This window comes from Aquarana catesbeiana, linkage group LG05 (genome assembly GCF_042186555.1).
Source record: "Aquarana catesbeiana isolate 2022-GZ linkage group LG05, ASM4218655v1, whole genome shotgun sequence".
In the NCBI taxonomy this organism is placed as follows: domain Eukaryota; kingdom Metazoa; phylum Chordata; class Amphibia; order Anura; family Ranidae; genus Aquarana; species Aquarana catesbeiana.
In genome coordinates, this window is record NC_133328.1 from 338,617,291 (window position 1) to 338,641,987 (window position 24,697).

At 38.9% G+C, this 24,697-nt stretch overlaps 1 protein-coding gene across 5 annotated transcripts in view; it reads right to left on the reverse strand.

The window, feature by feature from the left end:
- LOC141144826 (cadherin-10-like) overlaps positions 1-24,697 on the reverse strand; it is an 881,011-nt gene that overhangs the window by 161,821 nt on the left and 694,493 nt on the right. For all 5 annotated transcript variants that reach the window (XM_073630880.1, XM_073630882.1, XM_073630881.1 and 2 more), the window contains one exon: positions 1,169-1,422. In XM_073630880.1, coding sequence (XP_073486981.1) covers positions 1,169-1,422 — 254 coding nt within the window. The remainder of the gene's footprint in view (positions 1-1,168; positions 1,423-24,697) is intronic.

Consider the following 24,697-nt stretch of genomic DNA (forward strand, 5'->3'; position numbering starts at 1 on the left):
TCGACAGGAGGGAGGGGCCAGGAGCTCCAGCCAGGGACCCGAGAAAAGGGAGGATCCAGGCTGCCCTGTGCAAAGGCATTGCACAAAACAGGTAAGTATAACATGTTTGTTATTTTAATAGAAAAAAACAAGACTTTACAATCACTTTAAGTTCTTTAAGGGTGTATCAATTCAGCATAATAAAATGCTATCCAGCAAACCTACCATCCACCTCTACATTATATTGGACTTATAGTGCAAGTGATATGAACTATAATGCAAACATGTTGCCTATGGTATGGTGTAAAGCTTTTAAAATGTTTTAGAATTTGCTTAGTAAAATACCAATTTTATCGACTTAGTGTAAAAGTTTACCTGTTGCCAAAATAAGTTAGAAATGTCAGTTCTTTATCCCCCAGTTCCCATTTTGAAACTTTTAATTTTTGGGAAACTAACTGTAAGCCCCTCTAACACCACCTTGGGTAGGTTCTGCACTTTGCAGTTAAAGATTTCATATAGCTTTCAGTGGCAATATTTCCTGTGATCCATGATAACTGACATAGCTTAAAGCGGGGTTCCACCCAAATTTTGAACAATATTTGTATGTATTCTCTTCCTTGCCTAGATGCTGACATGCCGTTTAAAAAAATTTAAATCCTCGTAATTACCTTTTATTTTTCTATTCTTCTTTGCACTTCCTGGTTCTCCTCCCATGGGAGTAGGCGTGTTTCTAGCCTCTCCCAGACTCCTGGCTAGTCTCAGGCTTCCCAAGATGCCACTGAGCATGTGCAGGAACGAGCGGTGAATGCTGGGAGCACAGCATTCACCACATCCAGGAAATAAATGCTTGTGGGCTTCAAATGCCCACAATGAAGATGGAAACCGCCAGCAGTGAATAATATAAGTTATTCTTTCCGACGAAATCTGACACAGGCGGACATATTACACACAATATGTGAGTATGTAATGCTGAGAAGAAAAGTTTGTGAATGAACTCAAAAAAAAAAAAATGATAGATAGGTGGACCCCCGCTTTAAGAAACAGAACACTTTATTTAGGGCAAAGCATGGTATACTGCAAGACAGGGAGCATAACAGTAAAGAAATTAGACCCATGTTTGCCCTTCACTTGTATTGGATGGATTCTACATTGATGCTTATGTATAAGACAGTGGTTAACTACATTTTACCTTATAGGGCTTGGTATGGTGTCAGGATCTCTTGCCATTACAGTTCCAATTATTGTTCCTAATTCAATGTCTTCATGCACCTTAAACATATAGGTAGATCTTCCAAACACAGGAGGCTCATCAGCATCTTCCACTGAGATTTTCACAGTTGCAGTGTCTTTAAAGGGACCAAGGTAGTGAAAATGTGGATCCACATGTGTATTCTCTACTTCCATCTTTAAGGTGTAAAGCCTTTTACTTTCATAATCCAGTTTCTGTTTGGAAAGAAAGATGTAATATTACATACCTGGAAGACATTTGTGTCTCGCAGCCTGTACACTTGAGAGGTGATATGATAGCGATTTACAAATACTTCAATGGTGATTCTAGCATTGAGATTAAACTATTCAGTCTCAGGGAGTGTAAGAAGACACAGGGCCACTCATTGAATTTGGAGGAAAAATGGGTTGATTCTTAAACTGCATAAGGGAATTTTCACTGTCAGGGTGATAAGGATGTGGAATTAATTTCCATAATTGGTGGTGTCAGCGTGAAGTATTGATAGTTTTCAAAAACACGTGAACGGGTATCTTAGTGAACACAATATACACGGATACAGGAAATTATTTTTGACATGAACACGCACCCACACTGGTTGAACTGGATGGCCTGGTGTCTTTATTCAACCTTACCAACTATGAAACTACTTGCTCACTTTTTGTAAAGTTGGTAACGTGAGAGAAATGCATGCCTATGCTGAACTACTCCTAAAAATACTAGTTCCTTGATTGTAATGCTTGTTGATTGAAAAAAAATGGAGTTGCTATTCTGAAACAAATATGCAAAAACACCCTCTAATAATATTATGGTTTTTAGTCAGCGACTCAAGGTATTAAAACAAAACATTTAGAATGACAGCCAGACAACTAGAATTTTAAGGAGAGACTAGCATCCATGTTTCTTTTAACAGGTTTCCTTTAATTACACAATCCATAATGAAAATCAACCTTAGTTCTGCTGCAATTAAAGCTCAACAATGCATTCTAATTAGTCATATATTTATTAACAGCTGCTAAAGAAAAATAATCTAAAGCAGTGCCATGGCATAATTATGAAATGTAATAATTTTAATATTAATTTTAAGATAGAAACTGGATTAAAGCATGACAACATTTACATGCTCTAGCCATAATGTGCAAGAATGTGGTAACACTTACAAGCCATTATTTTCCTGTGTCACTACTCTTTGGTTATTGGTAGAGATGAGCCGAACACCTCCCAGTTGGGTTCGCACCAGAACATGTGAACAGACAAAAAAATTGTGCGACCACCGTTAAAGTTTATGGGACATGAACATGAAAAATCGAAAGTGTTCATTTTAAAGGCTTTTAAATGCAAGTTATTGCCAAAAAAAGTGTATAGGGACCTGGGTACTGCCCCAGGGGACATGTATCAATGCAAAAAAAGTTTTTAAAATGGCCGTTTTTTCAGGAGCAGTGATTTTAATAATGTATAATAATAATAATAGTAAAACTATTAAATGAAATATTCCTTTAAATATCATGCCTGGGGATCCCCTTAATTTGCCTGTAAATTAGTGCATCTTTCCCATTTTTATAACAGTACCGCAGCAAAATTACATTTCTAAAGGAAAAAAAGTAATTTAAAATTGCTTGCGGCTGTAATGTATTGCCGGATCCCAATATATATATATATATATATATATATATATATATATATATATATATATATAAAATAATTGAAAAAAAAAATGGTGTGGGTTCCCCCAGTCCATTACCAGGCCCTTTGGGTCTGGTATGGATATTAAGGGAAACTCCACGGCAAAATTAAAAAAAGATATATGGCATAGGGTTCCCCCTCAAAATCCATACCAGGCCCTTCAGGTCTGGTATGGATTTTAAGAGGAACCCTGCACCAATTTTTTTTTTTAAATGGCGTGGGGGTCCCCCCCAAAATCCATACCAGACCCTTATCTGAGCATGAAATCTGGCAGGGCCACAGGAAAAGGGGAGGGAATGAGAGAGCGCCCCCCTCCTGAACTGTACCAGGCCACATTCCCTTAATATGGGGAGGGTGCTTTGGGTTCCGCCCAAAGCACATTGTCCCCATGTTGATGGGGACAAGGGCCTCACCCCCACAACTCTTGCCCGGTGGTTGTGCGGGTCTGTGGGTGGGGGGCTTATCAGAATCTGAAAGCCCCTTTAACAAGGGGCCCCCAGATCCCACCCCCCATCTGAATGGGTATCGGGTACATTGTCCCCCTACACATTCACCAAAAAGTGGCTTCCACATTCCGATAAGCCCCCCACATTCCGATAAGCTTCCACAGACCCCCACAACCACCGGGCAAAGGTTGTGGGGATGAGGCCCTCATCAACATGGGAACAAGGTGCTTTGGGGGGACCCCAAAGCACCCTCCCCATGTTAAGGGCATGTGGCCTGGTACAGTTCAGGAGGGTGGTGCTCTCGCCCCCCCCTTTTCCTGCGGCCTGCCAGGTTGCATGCTCATATAAGGGTCTTGTATGGATTTTGGGAGGACCCCCACACCATTTTTTTATATTTTGGCACGGAGTTGCCCTTAAAATACATACCAGACCTGAAGGGCCTGGTATGGATTTTGGGGGAACCCCCACGCCATTTTATTTTTCGACTTTGGTACAGGGTTCCCCTTAAAATCCATACCAGACCTGAAGGGCCTGGTATGGATTTTGGGGGGGACCCCCTGCCATTGTTTTTTTAATTTTGGCACAGGGTTCCCCTTAACCACTTCAATACACTGTGTTATATAAACTACACTGCCTGCAATGACTGAATATAGAGTCTACACAGAATATCTAGTCTACGTTAAATGCAGAGTATATATAATATACCCCTTCAACCTCTGCAGCAATGCTGGCAGCACTCTTTTGGGAATCATCTGTTTCCTAAAGACAACCTCTGGATATGATGCTGTGCCTGTGCACTCAACTTCTTTGGTCAACCATGGCGAGGCCTGTTCTGAGTGGAACCTGTCCTGTTAAACCGCTGTATGGTCTTGGCCATCATGCTGTAGCTCAGTTTCAGAGTCTTGGCAATCTTCTTATAGCCTAGGCCATCTTTATGTAGAGCAACAATTTTTTTTTAGATCCCCAGAGAGTTCTTTGCCATGAGGTGCCATGTTGAACTTCCAGTGACCAGTATGAGAAAGTAAGAGTGATAACACCAAATTTAACACACCTGCTCCCTATTCACACCTGAGACCTTGTAACACTAATGAGTCACATGACACCGGGGAGGAAAAATGGCCAATTGGGCCTAATTTGGACATTTTCACTTAGGGGTGTATTGACTTTTGTTCCCAGGGGTTTAGACAATAATGGCTGTTATTTTGAGTTATATTGAGGGGACAGCAAATTTACACTGTTATACAAGCTGTACACTCACTACTTTATATTGTAGCAAAGTGTAATTTCTTCGGTGTTGTCACATGAAACGTTATAATAAAATATTTATAAAAATGTGAGTGGTGTACTCACTTTTGTGAGATACTATATATATATATATATATATATATATATATATATATATATCAAATACACTGCCACTAACTAACCTGCCTGCCTAATCTAGCTCAATCTATCTCTGTCCACACACTATACACAGCTGCTATGTAAGCAGATTTATATAGTGTGGGGCGTGGACTTAGTCCCCCTGAGCCATGATTGGCCAATTATGCTCTCTCAGCAGAGTGCGCTGTAATTGGCCAAAACATGCAGGTCAGGTGCATGCTTTTGCCAATCATCATACAGCAATGCACTGTGAACTTGCAGTGCATTATGGGGCGCTCCGCGGCACTCGAATTTCCCGCAAACGCCCCATATGTTCAGTTCATTTAAGAACAAACAAACGTTTAACTTACGTTCGACTCAAACCGCGGGCTCATCCCTAGTTATTGGTCATGAACAGAGGAGTTTCCTGGCATCTTACTCAGACTTTACGTTTTCTTCTTCCAAAAATTTAAGATCCATATATACAGTATCTCACAAAAGTGAGTACACCCCTCACATTTTTGTAAATATTTTATTATATCTTTTCATGTGACAACACTGAAGAAATGACATGTTGCTACAGTGTAGAGTAGTGAGTTTACAGCTTGTATAACAGTGTAAATTTGCTGTCCCCTAAAAATAACAACACACAGCCATTAATGTCTAAACCGCTGGCAACAAAACTGAGTACACCCCTAAGTGAAAATGTCCAAATTTGACCCAATTAGCCATTTTCCCTCCCTGGTGTCATGTGACTCGTTAGTGTTACAAGGTCTCAGGTGTGAATGGGGAGCAGGTGTGTTAAATTTGGTGTTATCTCTCTCTCTCATACTGGTCACTGGAAGTTCAACATGGCACCTCATGGCAAAAAACACTCTGAGGATCTGAAAAAAATAACTGTTGCTCTCTATAAAGGTGGCCTAAGCTATAAGAAGATTGCCAAGACCCTGAAACTAAGCTGCAGCATGGTGGCCAAGTCCATACAGTGGTTTAACAGGACAGGTTCCACTCAGAACAGGCCTTGCCATGGTTGACCAAAGAAGTTAAGTGCACGTGCTCAGCGTCATATCTAGAGGTTGGATAGAAAATTTCCTTTAGGAAATAGATGTATGAGTGCTGCCAGCATTGCTGCAGAAGTTGAAGGGGTGGGGGGTCAGCCTGTCAGTGCTCAGACTATATGCCACGCACTGCATCAAATTGGTCTGCATGGCTGTCATCCCAGAAGGAAACCTCTTCTAAAGATGATGCACAAGAAAGCAATCAAGCAGTTTGCTGAAGACAAGCATATTAAGGGCATGGATTACTGGAACCATGTCCTGTGGTCTAATGAGACCAAGATAAACTTATTTGGTTCAGATGGTGTCAAGCATGTGTGGCAGCAACTAGGTGAGGAGTACAGTCAAGCATGGTGGTGGGAGTGTCATGGTCTGAGGCTGCATTACTGCTGACGGCACTGGCGAGCTACAGTTCATTGAGGGTACCATGAATGCCAATATGTGCTGTGACATACTGAAGCTAAGCATGATCCCCTCCCTTCGGAGACTGGGCCGCAGGGAAGTATTCCAACATAATAAGGACCCCAAACACACCTTCATGATGACCACTGCCTTGCTAAAGAAGCTGGGGGTAAAGGTGATGAACTGGCCAAGCATGTCCCCAGACCTAAACCCTATTGAGCATCTGTGGGATATCCTAAAACAGAAGGTAGAGGAGCGCAAGGTCTCTAACATCCACCAGCTCTGTGATGTCATCATGGAGGAGTGGAAGAGGACTCCAGTGGCGATCTGTGACACTCTGGTGAACTCCATGCCCAAGAGGGTTAAGGCAGTGCTGGAAAATAATGGTGGCCACACAAAATATTAACACTTTGGGCCCAATTTGGAAATTTTCACTTGAAAAGATATAATAAAATATTTACAAAAATGTGAGGGGTGTTCTCACTTTTGTGAGATCCTGTATATATATGTATACATATACACACACACACACTATATTACCAAAAGTATTGGGACATGCACATGAACTTTAATGGCATTCCAGTCTTAGTCGTAGGTTTCAATATTGAGTTGGCCCACCCTTTACAGCTATAACAGGTCAACTCTTCTGGGAAGGCTGTCCACAACATTTAAAAGTGTGCCTATTGGAATGTTTGACCATTCTTCCAGAAATGTATTTGTGAGGTCAGGCACTGATGTGGATGAGAAGGCCTGGCTCACAGTCTCCACCCTAATTCATCCCAAAGGTGTTCCATCGGGTTGAGGTCAGGAGTCTGTGCAGGCCAGTCAAGTTCCTTGCTCATCCATGTCAGTATGGACCTTGCTTTGTGCACTGGTCCAAATAATTTGGGAGAGGGGGGATTATGGTGTGGGATTGTTTTTCAGGGGTTGGGCTTGGCCCCTTAGTTCCAGTGAGAGAAACTCTTATGGCATCAGCATACCAAGACATTTTGGACAACGTCATGCTCCCAACTTTGTGGGAAAATTTTAGGGATGGTAGGCACTTCCTACCAGTGCAAAACACAAAATTTTAAGAGACAATATCACCTTAGGGCAAATGAATGGCAAAATTACAGTGTCTCTTTAAAGGAGTCCCCATCACCTCCCTCATTCACTAATCTAGAGGAGCAGTAAAGTCACCCTCTTGATCATGTGACAGTGCTCAGGCCTAAAGATTATTTAACTGGACTGAGTAATTTCACAGGGTTGCAGGTCCCATGCTCCAAAATACTCAGGAACTGGGATGGATAAGGGATTGGCAATGGATATGCAGTCAAGTTTAGTATAACTAGGTCAGGGAGGCTTTACAGAGACTTTACCCTGCATTTAGCTGGAAAACATATGCCGCATACAGACGATCGGAATTTCCGACAACAAATGTTCAATGTGAGGTTGTTGTCGGAAATTCTGACCGTGTGTATGCTCCATCGGACATTTGCTGTTGGAATTTCCAACAACAACAGTTTGAGAGCTGGTTCTCAAATTTTCCAACATCAAGACTTGTTGGAAATTCCAAGCGTGTGTACACAATTCCGACGCACAAAAGTCCACGCATGCTCGGAATCAAGCAGAAGAGCCGCACTGGCTATTGAACTTAATTTTTCTCGACTCGTCGTACGTGTTGTACATCACCGCATTCTTGGCGATCGGAATTTCCGACAACATTTGTGCGAACATGTGTATGCAAGACAAGTTTGAGCCAACATCTGTCGGAAAAAAATCCACGGTTTGGTTGTCAGAATGTCTGATCGTCTGTACGCGGCAATAGAGTTGAACAAGTAAGGCTCCTTACACCAGAACATAACAAAGATAATATAAACAATAAAGCGCTGCTGCAGGTCTGTCCACTTTCATGCACACCTCACACACACTCTGAGTGGGTGTCAGCCCAGTTCACACACCTGTGCATATACTGATAGAAGAAAAGTCCGGACACCTGCACTCCATGCCCTGTAGTCCTCCTTTATTAACGATTCACGAACAAAGCAACAAAAAAAACCTAGATGATCACAGTAGGGGAGAGAGAGGTTATCACATTTTGCACTCTTCCTACCGCTTAATCATAACTAAGCTTCAATACTTCAATAGGGGCATGAAACATTTTAACCTCCACTGTGATCATCTAGGTTTTTTTATGCTGCTTTGTTTGTGAATTGTTAATAAAGGTAGACTACAGTGCTTGGAGTGCAGTCGTCTGGACTTTATTTCTTTCATTATGGTAATGTTTAAACAAATTTTACTAGTTTTTTTCAATTCAATTCAAGTAAAGTACAGTATGAGATATGGCATACTAATTTCTCTTAAAATGAATTGTTTATTTATATTTTTCTAATGAAATGGCAAGGCAAGTAAAACTTAGGAAGGAAACGATTATTATGAAAACATTGTACAATCTTACTAATAGGGATGGGTGAATGGTTCGGCCAGAGCATAAGTTCGGGCCGAACTTTCATTGTTTGGACGTTCGGCGAACATCTGAAAAATGGGTCGTTCAAATGTTTGTTCGCCCCCCCAAACTGACCACAATGCATTGCGGCACTGAATAGTGCATTGCAAGCCCTGATTGGCTGAAGCAGTGAAAGCTTCAGCCAATCAGGGCACAGAGCACTGTGAGAATCAGCCCTCATGCACACAGGCTGTTAAAAAAACGTTATGAAAACGCCAGTATCTTTGCAGTGAATTTTTTAAACTTTTTTCAGCTTTTTTCAGCGTTTTTGCAATAGCGTTTTTTAGCGTTTTTGAGCGTTTTTAAGCGTTTTTCAGCGTTTTTGAGCGTTTTTGAGCGTTTTTCAGTGTTAGAACGTTTTTACAGCTGAAAAACGTCTTTCAGAACGCACTGGTCCTGGGTTTTTTTTACAGCTTAAAAACTCTTATGCCACTTGCAGCTCAAAAACGCCTAGGTGGGCATGAAGCCATAGACTAACATAGACAGGCCTTTTTAAGCTGCAAAAAAAGCTCAAAAAAGCAGCTGTAAAAACGTCCATGTGCATGAGGACTTATGTTTGGACACTGTCATCATGACTTTATCCAATCATGGCTCATTCCCACGCCACAGTATAAAAACATTCTTTCAGTGGCAGACATTTTCAGTGTGATTTTGGCATGGAGAGAGATAGAACAGGGCTCCATTCAGTGCTATTAGTTAATGTGCTATACTGTGCTATTTTGCTTCAATTATGAGTGTAGAATATTAGTTTAGTGTCAGTCTAGGGATAGTCTAGTGTGAGTGGGGTGAGGAGGACCATCATTCAGCTTTGCATAGTGTACAGCTAGTAGGGACAGCTCAGATAGTTTCACTGTAGTGTAGTGAGACTGTGTTGTTCATACATACATTAGTGTAGAGTAGGGACAGATCATATAGTTTCAGTGTAGTGTAGTGAGACCATGTCAGTAATCTTTACATTATTGTATAGCTAGAGTAGGGACAGTTCAATTAGCATTAGTGTAGTGATGGTTGAACACCGTCTATTTGATTGCGTTACTGCCAGTTTAATGCCATTTACTTCTGTGTGCATTACTGCCAGTTTAACATAATTTTCTTCTGTGTGCGTTACTGTCAGTTTAACGCCATATAGTTCTGTGTGCTTTACTGCCAGTTTAACGCTATTTACTTCTGTGTGCTTTACTGCCAGTTTAGCGCCATATCATTTTGTGTGCTTTACTGCCAGTTTAATGCCATATAGTTTTGTGTGCATTACTGCCAGTTTAATGCCATATAGTTCTGTGTGCGTTACTGCCAGTTTAACACCATATAGCTGTATGTATTACTGCCATTTCAATGCCATTTACTTCTGTGTGCTTACTGCCAGTTTAACACCATATAGTTCTGTGTGCATTACTGCCAGTTTAACGCCATATAGTTCTGTGTGTGTTACTGCCAGTTTAACGCCATTTACTTCTGTGTGCATTACTGCCAGTTTAACGCCATTTGCTTCTGTGCATGTTACTGCCAGTTTAACACCATTTACTACTGTGTGTGTTACTGCCAGCTTAACGCCATATAGTTCTGTGTGTCACTGTACGTTTGGCCCATTATATTGCAGTATATTATAGTGTATCCGTGGAGTGTGTCTCCTGAAAACATTGAACACGGAAAAAAAATGGGAATGCTTTAGTAGCATATTAAACAAAGGTATCACACAGTGCATTCCAATGGGTAATAAATATAGAAGAGCAAAGGTTAAACCTGGGTGGCTAAACCGTAATGTAAAAAGCCTCATTAAAGAGAAAAAAATGGCGTTTAAAGAATATAAAGGGGATGGGTCACAGTCAGCATTCAAACAACACTACAAGGAATGCAATAAGTGTAAGAACGTGTAAGAACGCAATAAGGGCAGCCAAAAAAGATTACGAGAGACACATAGTGGAGGAGAGTAATAAAAATCCAAAGACACTTTTTAGATACATTGACAGTAAAAAGGCAAGATCAGAACACATTGCCCGCATAAAAGACGAGGAAGGGAGGATGGTTATGGATGACACAGGGAAGGCAACTGTACTAAATGTAACTAAACTGTACCTTCTATAGAATAGCAAAATACCAACCGTGGAATAATTGTTGGTGACACATCACAGGGAATACCCTTGTGGCTAACAGAGGCCGGAGTAAAGGAAAGACTAGATAAACTTAATACAAATAAATCTCCAGGACCAGATGGCTTACACCTGAGAGTCCTCAGAGAACTCAATCAGGTTATAGCCAGACCACTGTTCTTAATCTTTGTGGACAGCATGCTGACAGGATTGGTACCAGCTGATTGGAGAAAAGCCAATGTGGTACCAATATTCAAAAAGGACAGAGACAAATCCCTGGGAACTACAGGCCAGTTAGCCTAACATCAATTGTTGGTAAATTATTGGAGGGGATAATAAGGGACTATATCCAAGAATTTACTGAGGAAAAAATATCTTACGTAGTCATCAGCATGGGTTTACGAAAGGTCATTGTTGCCAGACCAATCTTTTAATATTCTACAAGGAAGTGAGCTGCCATCTAGACAGGGGAATGCCCGTGGATTTAGTCTGCCTGGATTTTGCAAAGGCATTCGATGCAGTCCCCCATAAACGCATAATCTACAAGCTGAGGTCTGTAGGCATGGACCATAAGGTTTGTTCTTGAGTTAAAAACTGGTTACAGGGACGTATCCAAAGGGTAGTGATAAATAATGTGTACTCAGACTGGTCTGGAGTGGTAAGTGGGGTGCCCCAGGGTTCTGTCTTGGGACCAATTCTATTCAATTTTTTTCATAAATGATATAGAGAATGGGATAAATAGCTCAATCTCAGTTTTGTGGATGACACAAAATTAAGCATGGTAATAACTTCACATCAAGATATAGAAGTTTTACAGAAAGACCTGAACAAAATAATGGAGTGGGCAACTACTGTACATGGCAAATGGGGTTTAATGTGGAGAAATGTAAAGTAATGCACTTGGGGCAAAAAACATAAACCCAAACTACTCACTAGGGATGGAGAAAGATCTGAGGTCCTAGTAGATGACAGATTGAGCAATAGCATGCAATGTCAAGCTGCAGCTACCAAAGCAGGCAGAATAATAGCATGGATAAAAAAGGGATATACTCCAGAGATAGTCCTGCCTCTTAAAAAACATTGGTTAGACCACATCTGGAGTATTCCATCCAGTTCTGGTCACCAGTCCTCAGAAGGGATGTGCTAGAACTGGAGAGAGTCTAAAGAAGGGCAACAAAACTAACAAGGGGACTGGAGGACCTCAATTACGAGGAGAGACTGCAAACACTAAACTTATTCTCACTGGAGAAAAGACTCTTGAGAGGGGGTATGACTTACAAATTTCTCAATGTCGATCCCAGCATAGGAAAAAACTATTCAGTCTCAAGGAATGTAAGAGGACACTGGGCCACACAATGAGCTTGGAAGAGAAGTGGTTTAACTGTAAACTGCAAAGGGGGGTTTTCACTGTCAGGGCAAGAAGGATGTGGAATTCTCTTCCACAATTGATGGTGGCTGTGGGGAGTATTTATAGTTTTAAGAGACTCTTAGATGTGCATCTTGAGGAACATGAGATACAAGGATATGGGAAATAATTATAGACACTGACACGTGCACCTACACAGGTTAAATTGAGTGGATTATTGTCTTTATTCAATCTATCTACTATGATACTAAGTGATTAACCACTTCAATACCAGGCACTTACGCACCTTCCTTCCCAAGCCAATTTTCAGCTTTCAGCGCTGTCACAATTTGAATGACAATTGTGCGGTCATGCTACACTGCACCCATACAAATTTTTTCGAATTTTGTTCCCACAAATAGAGCTTTCTTTTGGTGGTATTTGATCACCTCTGCGATTTTTACTTTTTGTGCAACAAATAAAAAAAAAACGAACATTTAGAAAAAAAAGTTTTTCTTTGTTTCTGTAAATTTTTTTGTAAATAAGTATGTTTTCTTCTTCAATGATGGGCACTGATATGGCTGGCACCGATGGGCACCAATGAGGTGGCACTGATGAGGTGGCACTGATGGGCACTGATGATGGGCACTGATAGGCGGCACTGATGGGCACTCATAGGCAGCACTGATGGGCACTGGTATGTGGCACTGATGGGCACTCATAGGCAGCACTGATGGGTACTTATGGGTGGCACTGATGGGTACTTATGGGTGGCACTGATAGGTGGCACAGATGGGCACTGATGGTCACTGATAGGTGGGCACTGATGGGCATGGATGGGCACTGAGAGGTGGCACGGATGGACACTGATGGGTGGCACTGATGACACTGATGGGTGGCATTGCTGGGCATCACTTGTTTGATCTGGACCATAATGTTGCCAGTCAGTGCCCATTTGTAGTGCCAATTGGCATCTATTGTGCATATTTTTTCATATGTGGATGGCCATGGGGTACATACCTGGCCATCCACATGTTGCCCCCTTTCCTGGTGGTCCTGGCTGCTTCCCTGGTGGTCCAGTGTGGGCATCCGCAGGGGGGCTGCACTGATAAACAATCAGCGCAGACCCTCCCTGTAAGGAGAGCCACCAATCGGCTCTCCTCTACTTGTGTCTGTCAGACGCGAGTGAGGAAAAGCCGATCAATGGTTCTTCCTGTTTACATCGTGATCAGCCATGATTGGACACGGCTGATCATGTGGTAAAGAGCCTCTGTCGCAGGCTCTTTACCTAGATCGGTGTAGCTGTAGCTGACACACCGCACCACCAATCGCTGCGATGCGTGCCCCCAAGGGCATGCGGCCGATGTTATCCTGCATGAGGATATGACGCCCAGTCAGGATAAATGAACCACCGCCCGGCCGTCATTTTGCTATAGGCCAGGCGGGAAGTGGTTAATCTTCAAAGGACCTCCATTGGCATGTCCTAAACTAGTCAGTAAAGCCTACCTACCTCAATCTTGCCCCTTCAACAGAAGCAAGCCTTTCAGCTGGCTTTTTTTGGACTGGCTGCTGTACACATGGGTCGAATGCCACCGGTTTATTCAGCCCATGTGTGTGGCCCTTTACAGGTCTGATTCTGCTAAGAAGATTATATTAATTATTTATAATATTAATTATACCTTTGAGGCAATACTTACAGATCATTTTAAAATACCACCATATTTACCAAGTTTATATTATACAGTCCAATTGTGATGTGAATATTTTAAACTATCTTTTGACACTTTAACCGCTTCAAACCCGGACCATTTGGCTGGCCAAAGACCAGAGCACTTTTTGCGATTCGGCACTGTGTCGCTTTAACAGACAATTGGGTGGTCGTGCTTCATGGCTCCCAAACAAAATTGACGTCCTTTTTTTCCCACAAATAGAGCTTTCTTGTGGTGGTATTTGATCACCTCTGCGTTTTTTATTATTTGCGCTATAAACAAAAAAAGAGCGCCAATTTTGAAAAAAACACATTATTTTTTACTTTTTGCTATAATAAATATCCCCAAAAAATATATATAAAAAAAAATGTTTTCCTCAGTTTAGGCTGATACATATTCTACTACATATTTTTGGTAAAAAAAAAAATGCAATAAGTGTATATTTATTGGTTTGCGCAAAAGTTATAGCTTCTACAAAATAGGGGATAGCCTTATGGCATTTTTATTTATAATTTATTTTTAACTAGTAATGTAAACTAAAGTACTAATGCAAAATAAAGTAAAAATATATATTTGTGATTTTTTTTTATTATTTGATTGTTACTTATTTGTCCGTTTTGTCCACTCTGTTCCCAAATTAAAAATAAAACAGATCTTGAAACAACACAACCTGATTTGACAGATAACCCTTCCAGCTTAGCTCCGACACACTGAAATCACAAATTTTGTCAAATCAAAGCAGTCAAAGTTTTCCCATGTGAAGTGTTGTCCCAAATATCCTGTATCCTTAAATGAATTGAGTTCCCCAGCAAAAGACGGATAAAGCTAATTTTGCTTTACTGCTCACTTGTTAGATCAAATGACTCTTCTGGTAAACATTCATCCCGTAAATCAACAATTCACTAGTGATTCCAAACTTTTAAACTGTAATATATTTAACCTCCCTGGCTGTATGATTATTTTGGATTTTAGGTGCTGAAAGCAGTACAATTATTTTGCATGGAAATTTGGCATTTTATATTGTAGGCCTGTAATTCTTAATAATAACACACTTAAATCTGTCCAGACAAGAGTCTAGTAGATATCCCGGGTATGATGAAGTTTGAAACACAAAAACATAAATTATAATATAATAAATAAATATAAATAATAAAAAATAATAATATAATAATAATAAAATAAATTTCCCCACGATTCTCTATCACTCAATTCTGCAAGTGTTCTAATTTACTATCACTGTTTTCTAGCTGATCTAAAGCCACTTTTGACGTAAAGGGACACTTTTTGGTTGCTATGGACAATCTCCAGTTTCCAGGTAGAAAGAACAGTATATATCATATAAAACTGCATGCAGGGCATGGGCCAAAGCACTGGGGACAAAAGGGATGTAAAAAAAAATGCATACAGTACTGTAATATGTAAGATTACAGTACTGTATGTGTTATGGTTTTAAAATTTTTTTGAATTTGCCGCCAGGCTCCGCCCCCGTGCGGCACGCTGCTTGCAGAGAATGGAGCCTGGCACGGAGAAGCTTCGGAGAAGACACAGGCCGCAGACACAGCGGGGGACATCGCAGGATCCTGGGGACAAGGTAAGCAACGCCGCACCAGGATCCTGCAATGTAATCCCGAGTGTGGCTTGGGGTTACCACTAATGGGACTGAAATTTAACCCCGAGCCACACTCGGGATTACCGTCAGGGAGGCTACGGGCTCGTTAAGATGGTGCTGACACCTTGCATGCTGAGCCACTGTTTTCTGTATCTGCATCTGCCTTGAAGCTGCACACTAAATGTACTTGCTAGTATATACAGTATATATATATATATATATATATATATATACAGGGCTTTTTTTCAGGGGGAACTTGATGGAACCACCTCTGCACCTCTGGCTCAGACCCTTTGGTGCCTGCTCACCACAATCACTTGTAAACACAGAAGTCCGGTTTCTGTGTTTACAAGTGACAGCTCTGCACTCTTTGTGTAACCCCCATGAACTCGGCACTCTGTATGTAATGCAATCCTGATATTTAATGCCCCTTTAAGACCCTTCTACTGTTTGTGAAATATGACCACACTCACTATTTGATGTGATTTCGAGGGTGTGTGTGGGGGGAGGGGTTTTGGAGGGTTGTGGTTGAGTTCCAGCACCTATTGTTTGAGAAAAAAAGCCCTGTATATATATATATATAATATATAGATAGATATAGATATCTATCTATATCTATCTATATATAGATAGATATATATATATATATATAGATAGATGGATATATATATATATATATATATATATATATATATATATATATATATATATATATATATATATATATATATATATATATATGTATATATATATATATATATATATAGAGGTATAGATATATATCTATAGATATAGATATAGATATAGATATAGATATAGATATAGATATATATATATATATATATATATATATCTATATCTATATCTATATCTATAGAAATAGATATAGATATATCTAGATATATCTATATCTATAGATATAGATATAGATATATATATTAAGCGTTTGATGCTTATACCCTACCTCTCAGTTATTGCAGTTCAGGCTTTTCTGTGAGCCAACCAGATGTTTTGTTCTGGCTGTTTTCGAAGGAAAAGTTACCCGAAAAAGTTGGTTTGATGGAAAGGCAATCAAATGTGATCTGCCCATTGATTTAATAATATTTTTGTTATCAGATATGATACCAGATCACTGAAGTTACATTTTTCTTACAATGCATAATACAGTTATTCACAAATAAAGAAGTGAAATAGTATGTATTTTATACACATAAAGATTAATATATATTATTGAAGTATCATGTAATGATAGAGGAAAAAAAGCAATACATTACAGTGAAAAAAGTTTACATGCAAGGGGTACCATAACACACACAAATCTGCAAAAATACTACAGGGAAAATGAATTATTTGGGACTAATTATTTCTTGTTATGGTATACTGTAAAATGAAACCTTACTTTTTTACAGTGGATTTAATAATCGGATAGATTACCATTCAATTCTTCTCATCATCTTGAAATATTTGAGCACACGTTCCCCAAGTTCAAAATGTATTATTGTATGGTATCCTACAGTCCCTAATAGGAAGGGTGCATTCCAAATTTTAGTAAATGTGTAGTTCCAGAGAATAATGAAAGACCTCTAAATCTGGAAATTACAAGAATTTAAATGGATGCATACAGAGAAGGTGAGCATTGTAAGTCTAAACATGTTAACAGGGCCACTGGTATTGTAGTGGTGGTAATTTGAGGGTGGAATAATGCAGCTTTTGCTTTTCTACAGAAATACATCTTATGATGGTTCTGTGCTTAAACCATGTGGTGACCCAGGTTTAATGATAGACATTATGTGGGAACTGGTTCAGGTTGAGAAGAAGGACATTTTTAGAGGAGGAAGATGATGTTGAAAAAAATAAAATGCCTGTCTGAAATTAGATAACAAACTTGACAGTTAAACTGAACTCAAGCTAGACCACGTATGTTTCTTACTGGACCTTTGTCTAAACACCACCTTTTTCAAGTACAAGGATAACGTTCACAGACAGAAACATGGCTGTACTATAATCTCACCTGTATGTTCCATTATAGTTAGCCTGTACTGGAAAAGTTGGAGATGCACCCTTTGAACTCTTTCAGAAGAATAACATCAAGTCATTGGTTCAGGCATTTAAATGATACATTGTTTAAGAGTAGAACATTGAAAATGAAAGCTTTTAGTAGACAGCTAAATGCAGTGGGCAAATACATCATGCTTACATGGTAAGAGGCATAGAATAGCAAATTGCCCTTTTGTATGGTACATGTCAAGGAGAAGGGGTGGCCTGAAAATTGAGGTCTACAGAAAATCCACCCACACAGACCAGCTTTTGGACTTCCACCACTCACTGGAATACAAACTGAGGTTGTATATACTCTGCAACATTGAGCTTTGATGATAAATAAACAGAAAGTCTAAAGACAAGGAACACAGACATCTAGCGACTGCTTTGAAAGTTTGTGGCTACCCAAACTGATCTTTTAAAACATCCACACGGTCAAGCAAAAACACAAGATCATCAAACAGAGGGGAAAAGCAGAATGCCTGTGTTAACATACTCTCCCTATACACTGTATGCAGTTGGAGTATTGTAAAGACTTGGAAGGGTTCTTTAAAAACACTGCATCCCTGAGTCTCTCAAGCCCAGCCCAGCAATATACTGAAACACAAGACTGTACATCCTAAAGACCCAACATTCAAACACAAGAAAAATAGCTTAGTATATACAACACAGTATAGTGATGTCAGGGAATTCCTATTAGCCAGATGGCTTCCGCATATGTGTGTTTGCATACCTCTGCTTGTGGCTCTGCACATAGAATAATGACCCTGCATACACAATCAATACTAATGGTGCATGTACCAAGTCCCCGAGTTGTCATCAGCTATATAGGGGAATTGACAGGGATAGTAGTGACATCATTGACCAAATACTGTATGGTCATAGCCATATTTGGTCAATGTCATTGCCTGAATATGACCAGTGATCATATTTGGGCAATAACGTCAAAGGGATGGGGATTCCCCTTGACCTAAGTGGTTCCGCTAAATCTTTGCTGATACTCCTGCCTGTACATCCTGCTGGATCATCATGGGTTTATGCAAGCTACAACTGCCTAAACGTGTGCTCCTCCTGTCTCTTTGCACTCCCTATTTCACTTTCAGGGGTTCTTGGGAAGAAGATACAAGAGGCCGCCCTTGTCATGCCCTTGTCATCTTGATCTCCTATCAGGTACATGGCAATTGATGAATGCAAAGACCCATTTATTTGAAATGCAAAGTACCCTCTCCATGGAAGAATGGCCAAACATAGCAGGGTGAATTCTAAAGGCCAGGACTCAGCATTCTTCCTACACCTTAAGGAAAAATGAACATTCTTTTGAGGTCAGTGAGGAGCACGTTTTGTACTGGTTCGCAAGAGGCGTGAAAGAGACCATCTACAGTATGTCAAAATAAAATAACCTTCCCTGGAAAGGGTTGGAGTCCTTTGACACCTCCTGTCTTCCACTTATAATGCTATTTTACAAAGAACTTATACGTGTATATTACTTTAAAAGCCATTTTTATTTAGCCTGCATACAAATTAGAAAATAAAACAAAAAAACAAGGTATGGTAGCCGTTATACCATACTACATAATATTCATATGCATACTTACCTAACTAAAAATATAACAATATAAAACTGTTATTTATTAGCCCTGACCATAATGAAGGAATATTACTTCTAACTTGAATGAGTTAAGTTCTCTCCTAATAGTCAAGTATTTGTATGGGCTATTAAGGCATCTCACATTTAGCAAGAGATATGTTGGGGCAATAGATAGATGGTTCTATGGAGAGTTGAGATGTACTGTATCTGAATTTTAACCAGAGGTATTAGTTTCATAATGAAATTGTCATAATGCTGAAGTTAATGACAAAACCTAACCCTGATATACATGCAATAATTTGGAGGAAAAGACATGAACAAGATGAAAATGAAAACAATATTGGTAAAAAAGTCAGAAAATATTAATAGTGCCATTGTTACCCATTGAAACCAGTTAAATTCCATACTTCAGCAAAAAATTGAGTACTGTCCGTGATACTTTTTTTATTTATTATTATATTATTTTATTATACGGCTACAATCAAATCAAGTATACTTCAGCAAAAAATGATTGGTTTCTGTGTGTTACTAACCTATTTTTGCTCTAGTTTACCTTGATACAGTTTTTGTATACAGCTAAAAAACTGCCTTGATAAAAAAATTCACATGATTATTTCTGACTATAAAATCGAACAACTATGACTTTAATTCTAATGAAAACCAGTACGCATTATGAGTGGATGCAAGAATCTATAAAGTTATAATTTATGTGATTATGTTACCATGGGCTTCACATAAAGATCAACCTTCACACTGCAAATTAATCTTAACAGCTAACTGGATCATAACTGAAAATAAATGCCACAGCTGATTGAAAATCAGCAGTTTCTTGACATTTTGTTATATTTTGTAGTGATTTACCATTTTGAAAGAACAGTAAATGAAATGATTATGCCTAAAGCTAGTGAATAATATTAATTTAAGCTATAGTGGTGAATATAAATAATGTTAAATGGCTTAAAAATAAAATTAATATCAATGTGACAAAGTAATCTTTTGCAACACAGTCACAACCTGAAAAAAACTCTCTGGATGTCGATTTAGTCTTTATTTTCTTATTTATTTTATTTCATACATAGGTTACCCTTTTCCTTGTCAAAAGAAGTTTATTGAGTATACAATGTTATAAAGATACATAAAGTAAGTTTACAAGGATCTATAAAGTAAGCTCATTGTTTTACAGTAGGGTTTATATAGGTAAATATCATGAAATTTCAAATATTAAACATTGGGTTCACGTAAACCTAAATTAAAGATATATATAATTTCCTTAGTTACTTTTGTAGGTATTTAAATGATTTATACCTACTATACATATTGTTTACAAGTAGAGTGTATATAGGTCAAATAAATTCTGATAATGAGCTTTAATCGTAAGGTGGAGAAAAGGAAAGAGAAAGAAGAAAAAAGGTTGAAAGGTAGAGGTATGGTCCACAAGGTTGTCCCGCTCGTCAGTTTATTATTCTTTTTAGTTCTCTTTGAAGCCTTAGAATGGGTGTCTCTGTAAGTCATTTAATCTGTTACCATGGCAACAGGACAGAGTCATTGAAGTTTGACAGGAACTGTTGTTTTATCCAAGGATGCCAAAGTTTTTCAAATTTTGGAATTTGATTTTGATCGATGGCTACCATCTTAGCATGGGACAGTGTATTATTCATTCTGTGAATTGTTTCTGCTAGTACCAATGTAGGAGATTTCCATGCCTTGGCCACTGTTTGTTTTGCAGCCGTTATTAGTTGGATCATAAGTTTGAATTGAGAGAGTGTTAACCATTCCGGTTTTAGATTAAGTAAAGTTAAATATGGATCTGGTTGTATTATTTTTTTAAATATTTTAGATGCAATCACGAAGACTTCCTTCCAGAAGGTTTGGATTACTGGGCACGTCCACCATATGTGTAAATATGTGCCTATTTCTGGGCATCCTCGAAAACAAAGAGCTGAGGTATTAGGTGAATATTTTGCCACTCTAGCGGGTACAAGGTACCAGCGAGTTAGGACTTTATAATTTGTCTCCAGTGCTAAGATGTTGGGTGAAGATGACTTAGATGTGAGCCATATGTTAGACCAGTCCGTGTCTTCTAAAGTTCGTCCCAGGTCCTCCTCCCACCTCTGAACGTAAGAGGGTCTATTAAGATTTGCTACTCCATATAATTGATTATAAAGTGATGAAATTGTACCTTTAGCAAATGGATCTTTTGTACAGATTGTTTCAAAAATGGATAATTGGGATAATGGTGTATCCCCCTTTAGGAATGGTGTATAGAAATTTTTGATTTGGAGATATCTAAATATCTCAGAGTTTGGTAGATCATATTTTTCTTTAAGCGATGGGAATGAAAGGAATGATTTAGATGCTATGAAGTCATTTAGTGTCTGAATGCCTGATGTTGTCCAAGCTTTAAAAGAATTTGGGTAGATCCATGCCGGATAAAAGGTCGGATTTCTGATAAAAGAAAGGAGAGGATTGTGTGGAGATTGTAACTGATATTTGGTTTTTAGTTTATCCCAGAGAGATAAGAAGTGTTTAGTTATGGGATTATGAATTTTAAAGCGGTCTTTAGGATCAAGCCATAATAAATTTGATATTAATAGAGGGTCATTTTCTGAAGCCTCTATAAATACCCATAATGGGATTTCCTGTTTTGCATGGTATTTGGACAGACTGGCCAAATGTGCTGCTCTGTAGTAGTTAGTAAAATTAGGGTATCCCAGGCCTCCTTTATTTTTGGGAAGATGTAGTGTGTGTATAGGTATACGTGGTTTAGAAGAGCCCCATATAAACGAAGTTGCTCTTTTTTGTACTATTCTCAAAAAATAGGAAGGAATTGGAATAGGGAGGACTCTGAACAGATAAAGCAATTTGGGTAGAATAGTCATTTTGATTGCATTAATCTTCCCTATCCAGGATAAAGGAAGTTGCGACCATTGTTTTATTAGATTTGTGATCTGTCTTAATACAGGAGGATAATTGGTTGAGAATAAGTCAGAATGAGATGCTGTTAAATGAATTCCAAGATATGGGATTGATTTTTCTGCCCATGTGAATGGGAGTGCAGCCCTAGCTGGGATCAGTTCCATGTTTGTGAGTGAAATATTAAGCACTAGGCATTTCTTAGGATTAATCATAAGGCCGGATAGGGCTGCAAATCCATCAAGAGCTGGTATTAAGTTAGGACCAGAGACCTGTGGTGATGATAGAAAAAGTAATATATCGTCTGCAAATATACATAATTTGTGTGTAATACCTCCTACTTCAATGCCAGTTATAGTTTGGTTTGTTCTGATGTATTGGGCCATGGGTTCGAGTATAAGGGCAAATAATAAGGGAGATAATGGGCAACCCTGTCGGGTACCTCTTTCGATATTAAAGGCTTCAGATTTGAATCCAGCATATTTTATATAGGCTTTGGGTTTATTATATAATGCTTTGATCCATGTTAAAAAGTGGGGTCCAAAACCCCATTTTTTTAATGAATATTGCATATATTGCCAGGATACTGTGTCAAATGCCCTCTTAATATCGAGAGATAGAAAACATAAAGGGATTTTCCGTTTTTTAGCAATATGTGCCAATAACACTGCCCTGCGTATATTATCGCCTACCTGTCTATTTGGCATGAAGCCTACTTGATCTCTATGTATTAATTTTCCTATAATGCTACTGAGGCGTTTTGCTATTATTTTTGCTAATAATTTAATATCGAGGTTTAACAGAGAGATAGGCCGATAATTCACACAGGAAGTATCATCAGAAAGGGGTTTTGGGATCATACAAACAATTGCCATTAGTGTTTCTTGCCGAAAAGAATGTCCATCTAGAAGTTTGTTAAAAGTTTCAGTGAGAATGGGAGAGAGTATTTCTGAGAATGTTTTATAGTATAAAGCCGAGTAGCCGTCTGGGCCTGGTCTTTTGTTAAGTTTTAGGTCTTTTATGGCGTTAGCAACTTCATCTATAGTTATAGGCTCATCCAAACTGCTTTTTTGATTCTGAGATAACTCAGGTAAGGTTATTTTTGAGAAGAAGGATTCAGCCTCTGTAGGATTAAATTCATTGTTTGTCTTGTATAAAGTTGCGAGATGTGAGTGAAATTTATGGACTGTTTTAACTGGATTACAAGTGTAAACATTTTTTGATAATTTCAAACGTATTGGTTTGAAAGATTTGTTAGTTGAATTTAATGCCCGAGCCAAATATGTACCTGGTTTGTTTGTATTCATGTAGAAATTGTGTTTGGAGCGTTTGAGGGATTTATCAACTGACTCAGTGAGAAATAGATCGTATTCCAATCTAGATTTTTCCAGATGAGATTTTGTACTCTGAGATGGATTATCTTGAAATGATATGTAGGCTGCATTAAAATTGAGTTCTAGTTCTTTTGCTAGATTTTTGCGTTCCCGTTTAAATAGTGCCATTTGTCTTTGTATTGTACCACGCAAGACAGGCTTATGAGCTTCCCACAGTGTTATTGGGGAGATGTCTGTTGTATTATTAATTGATATGTATTCCTTTAAAGCTTGTTCAATGACCATCTGATGTAGTGGGTGTTTGAGCATTATGTCCGGTAAGTACCACGTTGGGTCATGCGCTTTTGGTATGGCTGAGGCTATAGTGGTGTATACTGCATTATGGTCAGACCACGGAATCGGAATTATATCTGATGCAATAATTTCTGGTATCATTCCTATTGTTAGAAAAATATGATCTATTCTGGTGAAGGTTTGATGAGGGTGCGAGAAATAAGTGAATTTCTTTTTCATTGGGTTACTTTCTCTCCACGAATCTACCAGATTGTATTTGGAAAGAAGTTGAGAAAAAGGTAATCTAGAGGTTATTTTGGATGGTGTAAAAGGTGATTTATCTAGAAATGGGAGGAGGACCTGGTTCGAATCCCCACACATTATCACTGTTCCTATTTTGTGTGTATTAATCACTTGTAATATATGTGAGAGGAATGGTGTAGGTTGTTTGTTAGGAGCGTAGTAGGAAATCACCGTGATTGCTGTATCCATGATATAACCCATGAGTATCAGGTATCTACCTTCTGGGTCTTTAATTTCTGATGATAAGGTGAATGGTGTGGATCGGTGAAATGCAATTAGAGTTCCCCTTTGCTTGGTACAGGCAGAAGCCGTGTAAATTTGTTGATAAAAAGGAGAAATATATTTTGGAGTAGAATCTTTGGTGAAGTGTGTTTCTTGGAGGCATACTATGTGAGCCTTTTTGTTATGGAAAGTACGGAAGGCTTTGGTCCTTTTTTGAGGGACATTTATTCCCTGAACATTCAGGGAAAGTATATTCAGTGGTGCCATGGCAATAGATCAAATAGTTTTGACTTACTTTTTGTTATGCAGAGCTGACTGCGCAGATCAACCTGTGTGGACTGAAGAGATGAATAGATAGAAAAGAAACCAGTGAATTCTGGAGTAAAGAGTAAACAAAAAACATATGAGATTAGATGATACATTGTATAAATTATTTTTTGCAAGTAATCACAATTTACCCGTGAAAGAGAATAAATATCTCTCTCAGGGGAATAAGTGCCTTCGTCACACTCCCACATAATATGGTTGGGAGAATGAGGAGGGCTAATGGGGGTACACGGATCTTCCGCTTACAGGAGAGAAGTGCTATGTCAAAAGACATCAAAATGATGTTTCATTAATTGGAGTGCAGAATTAT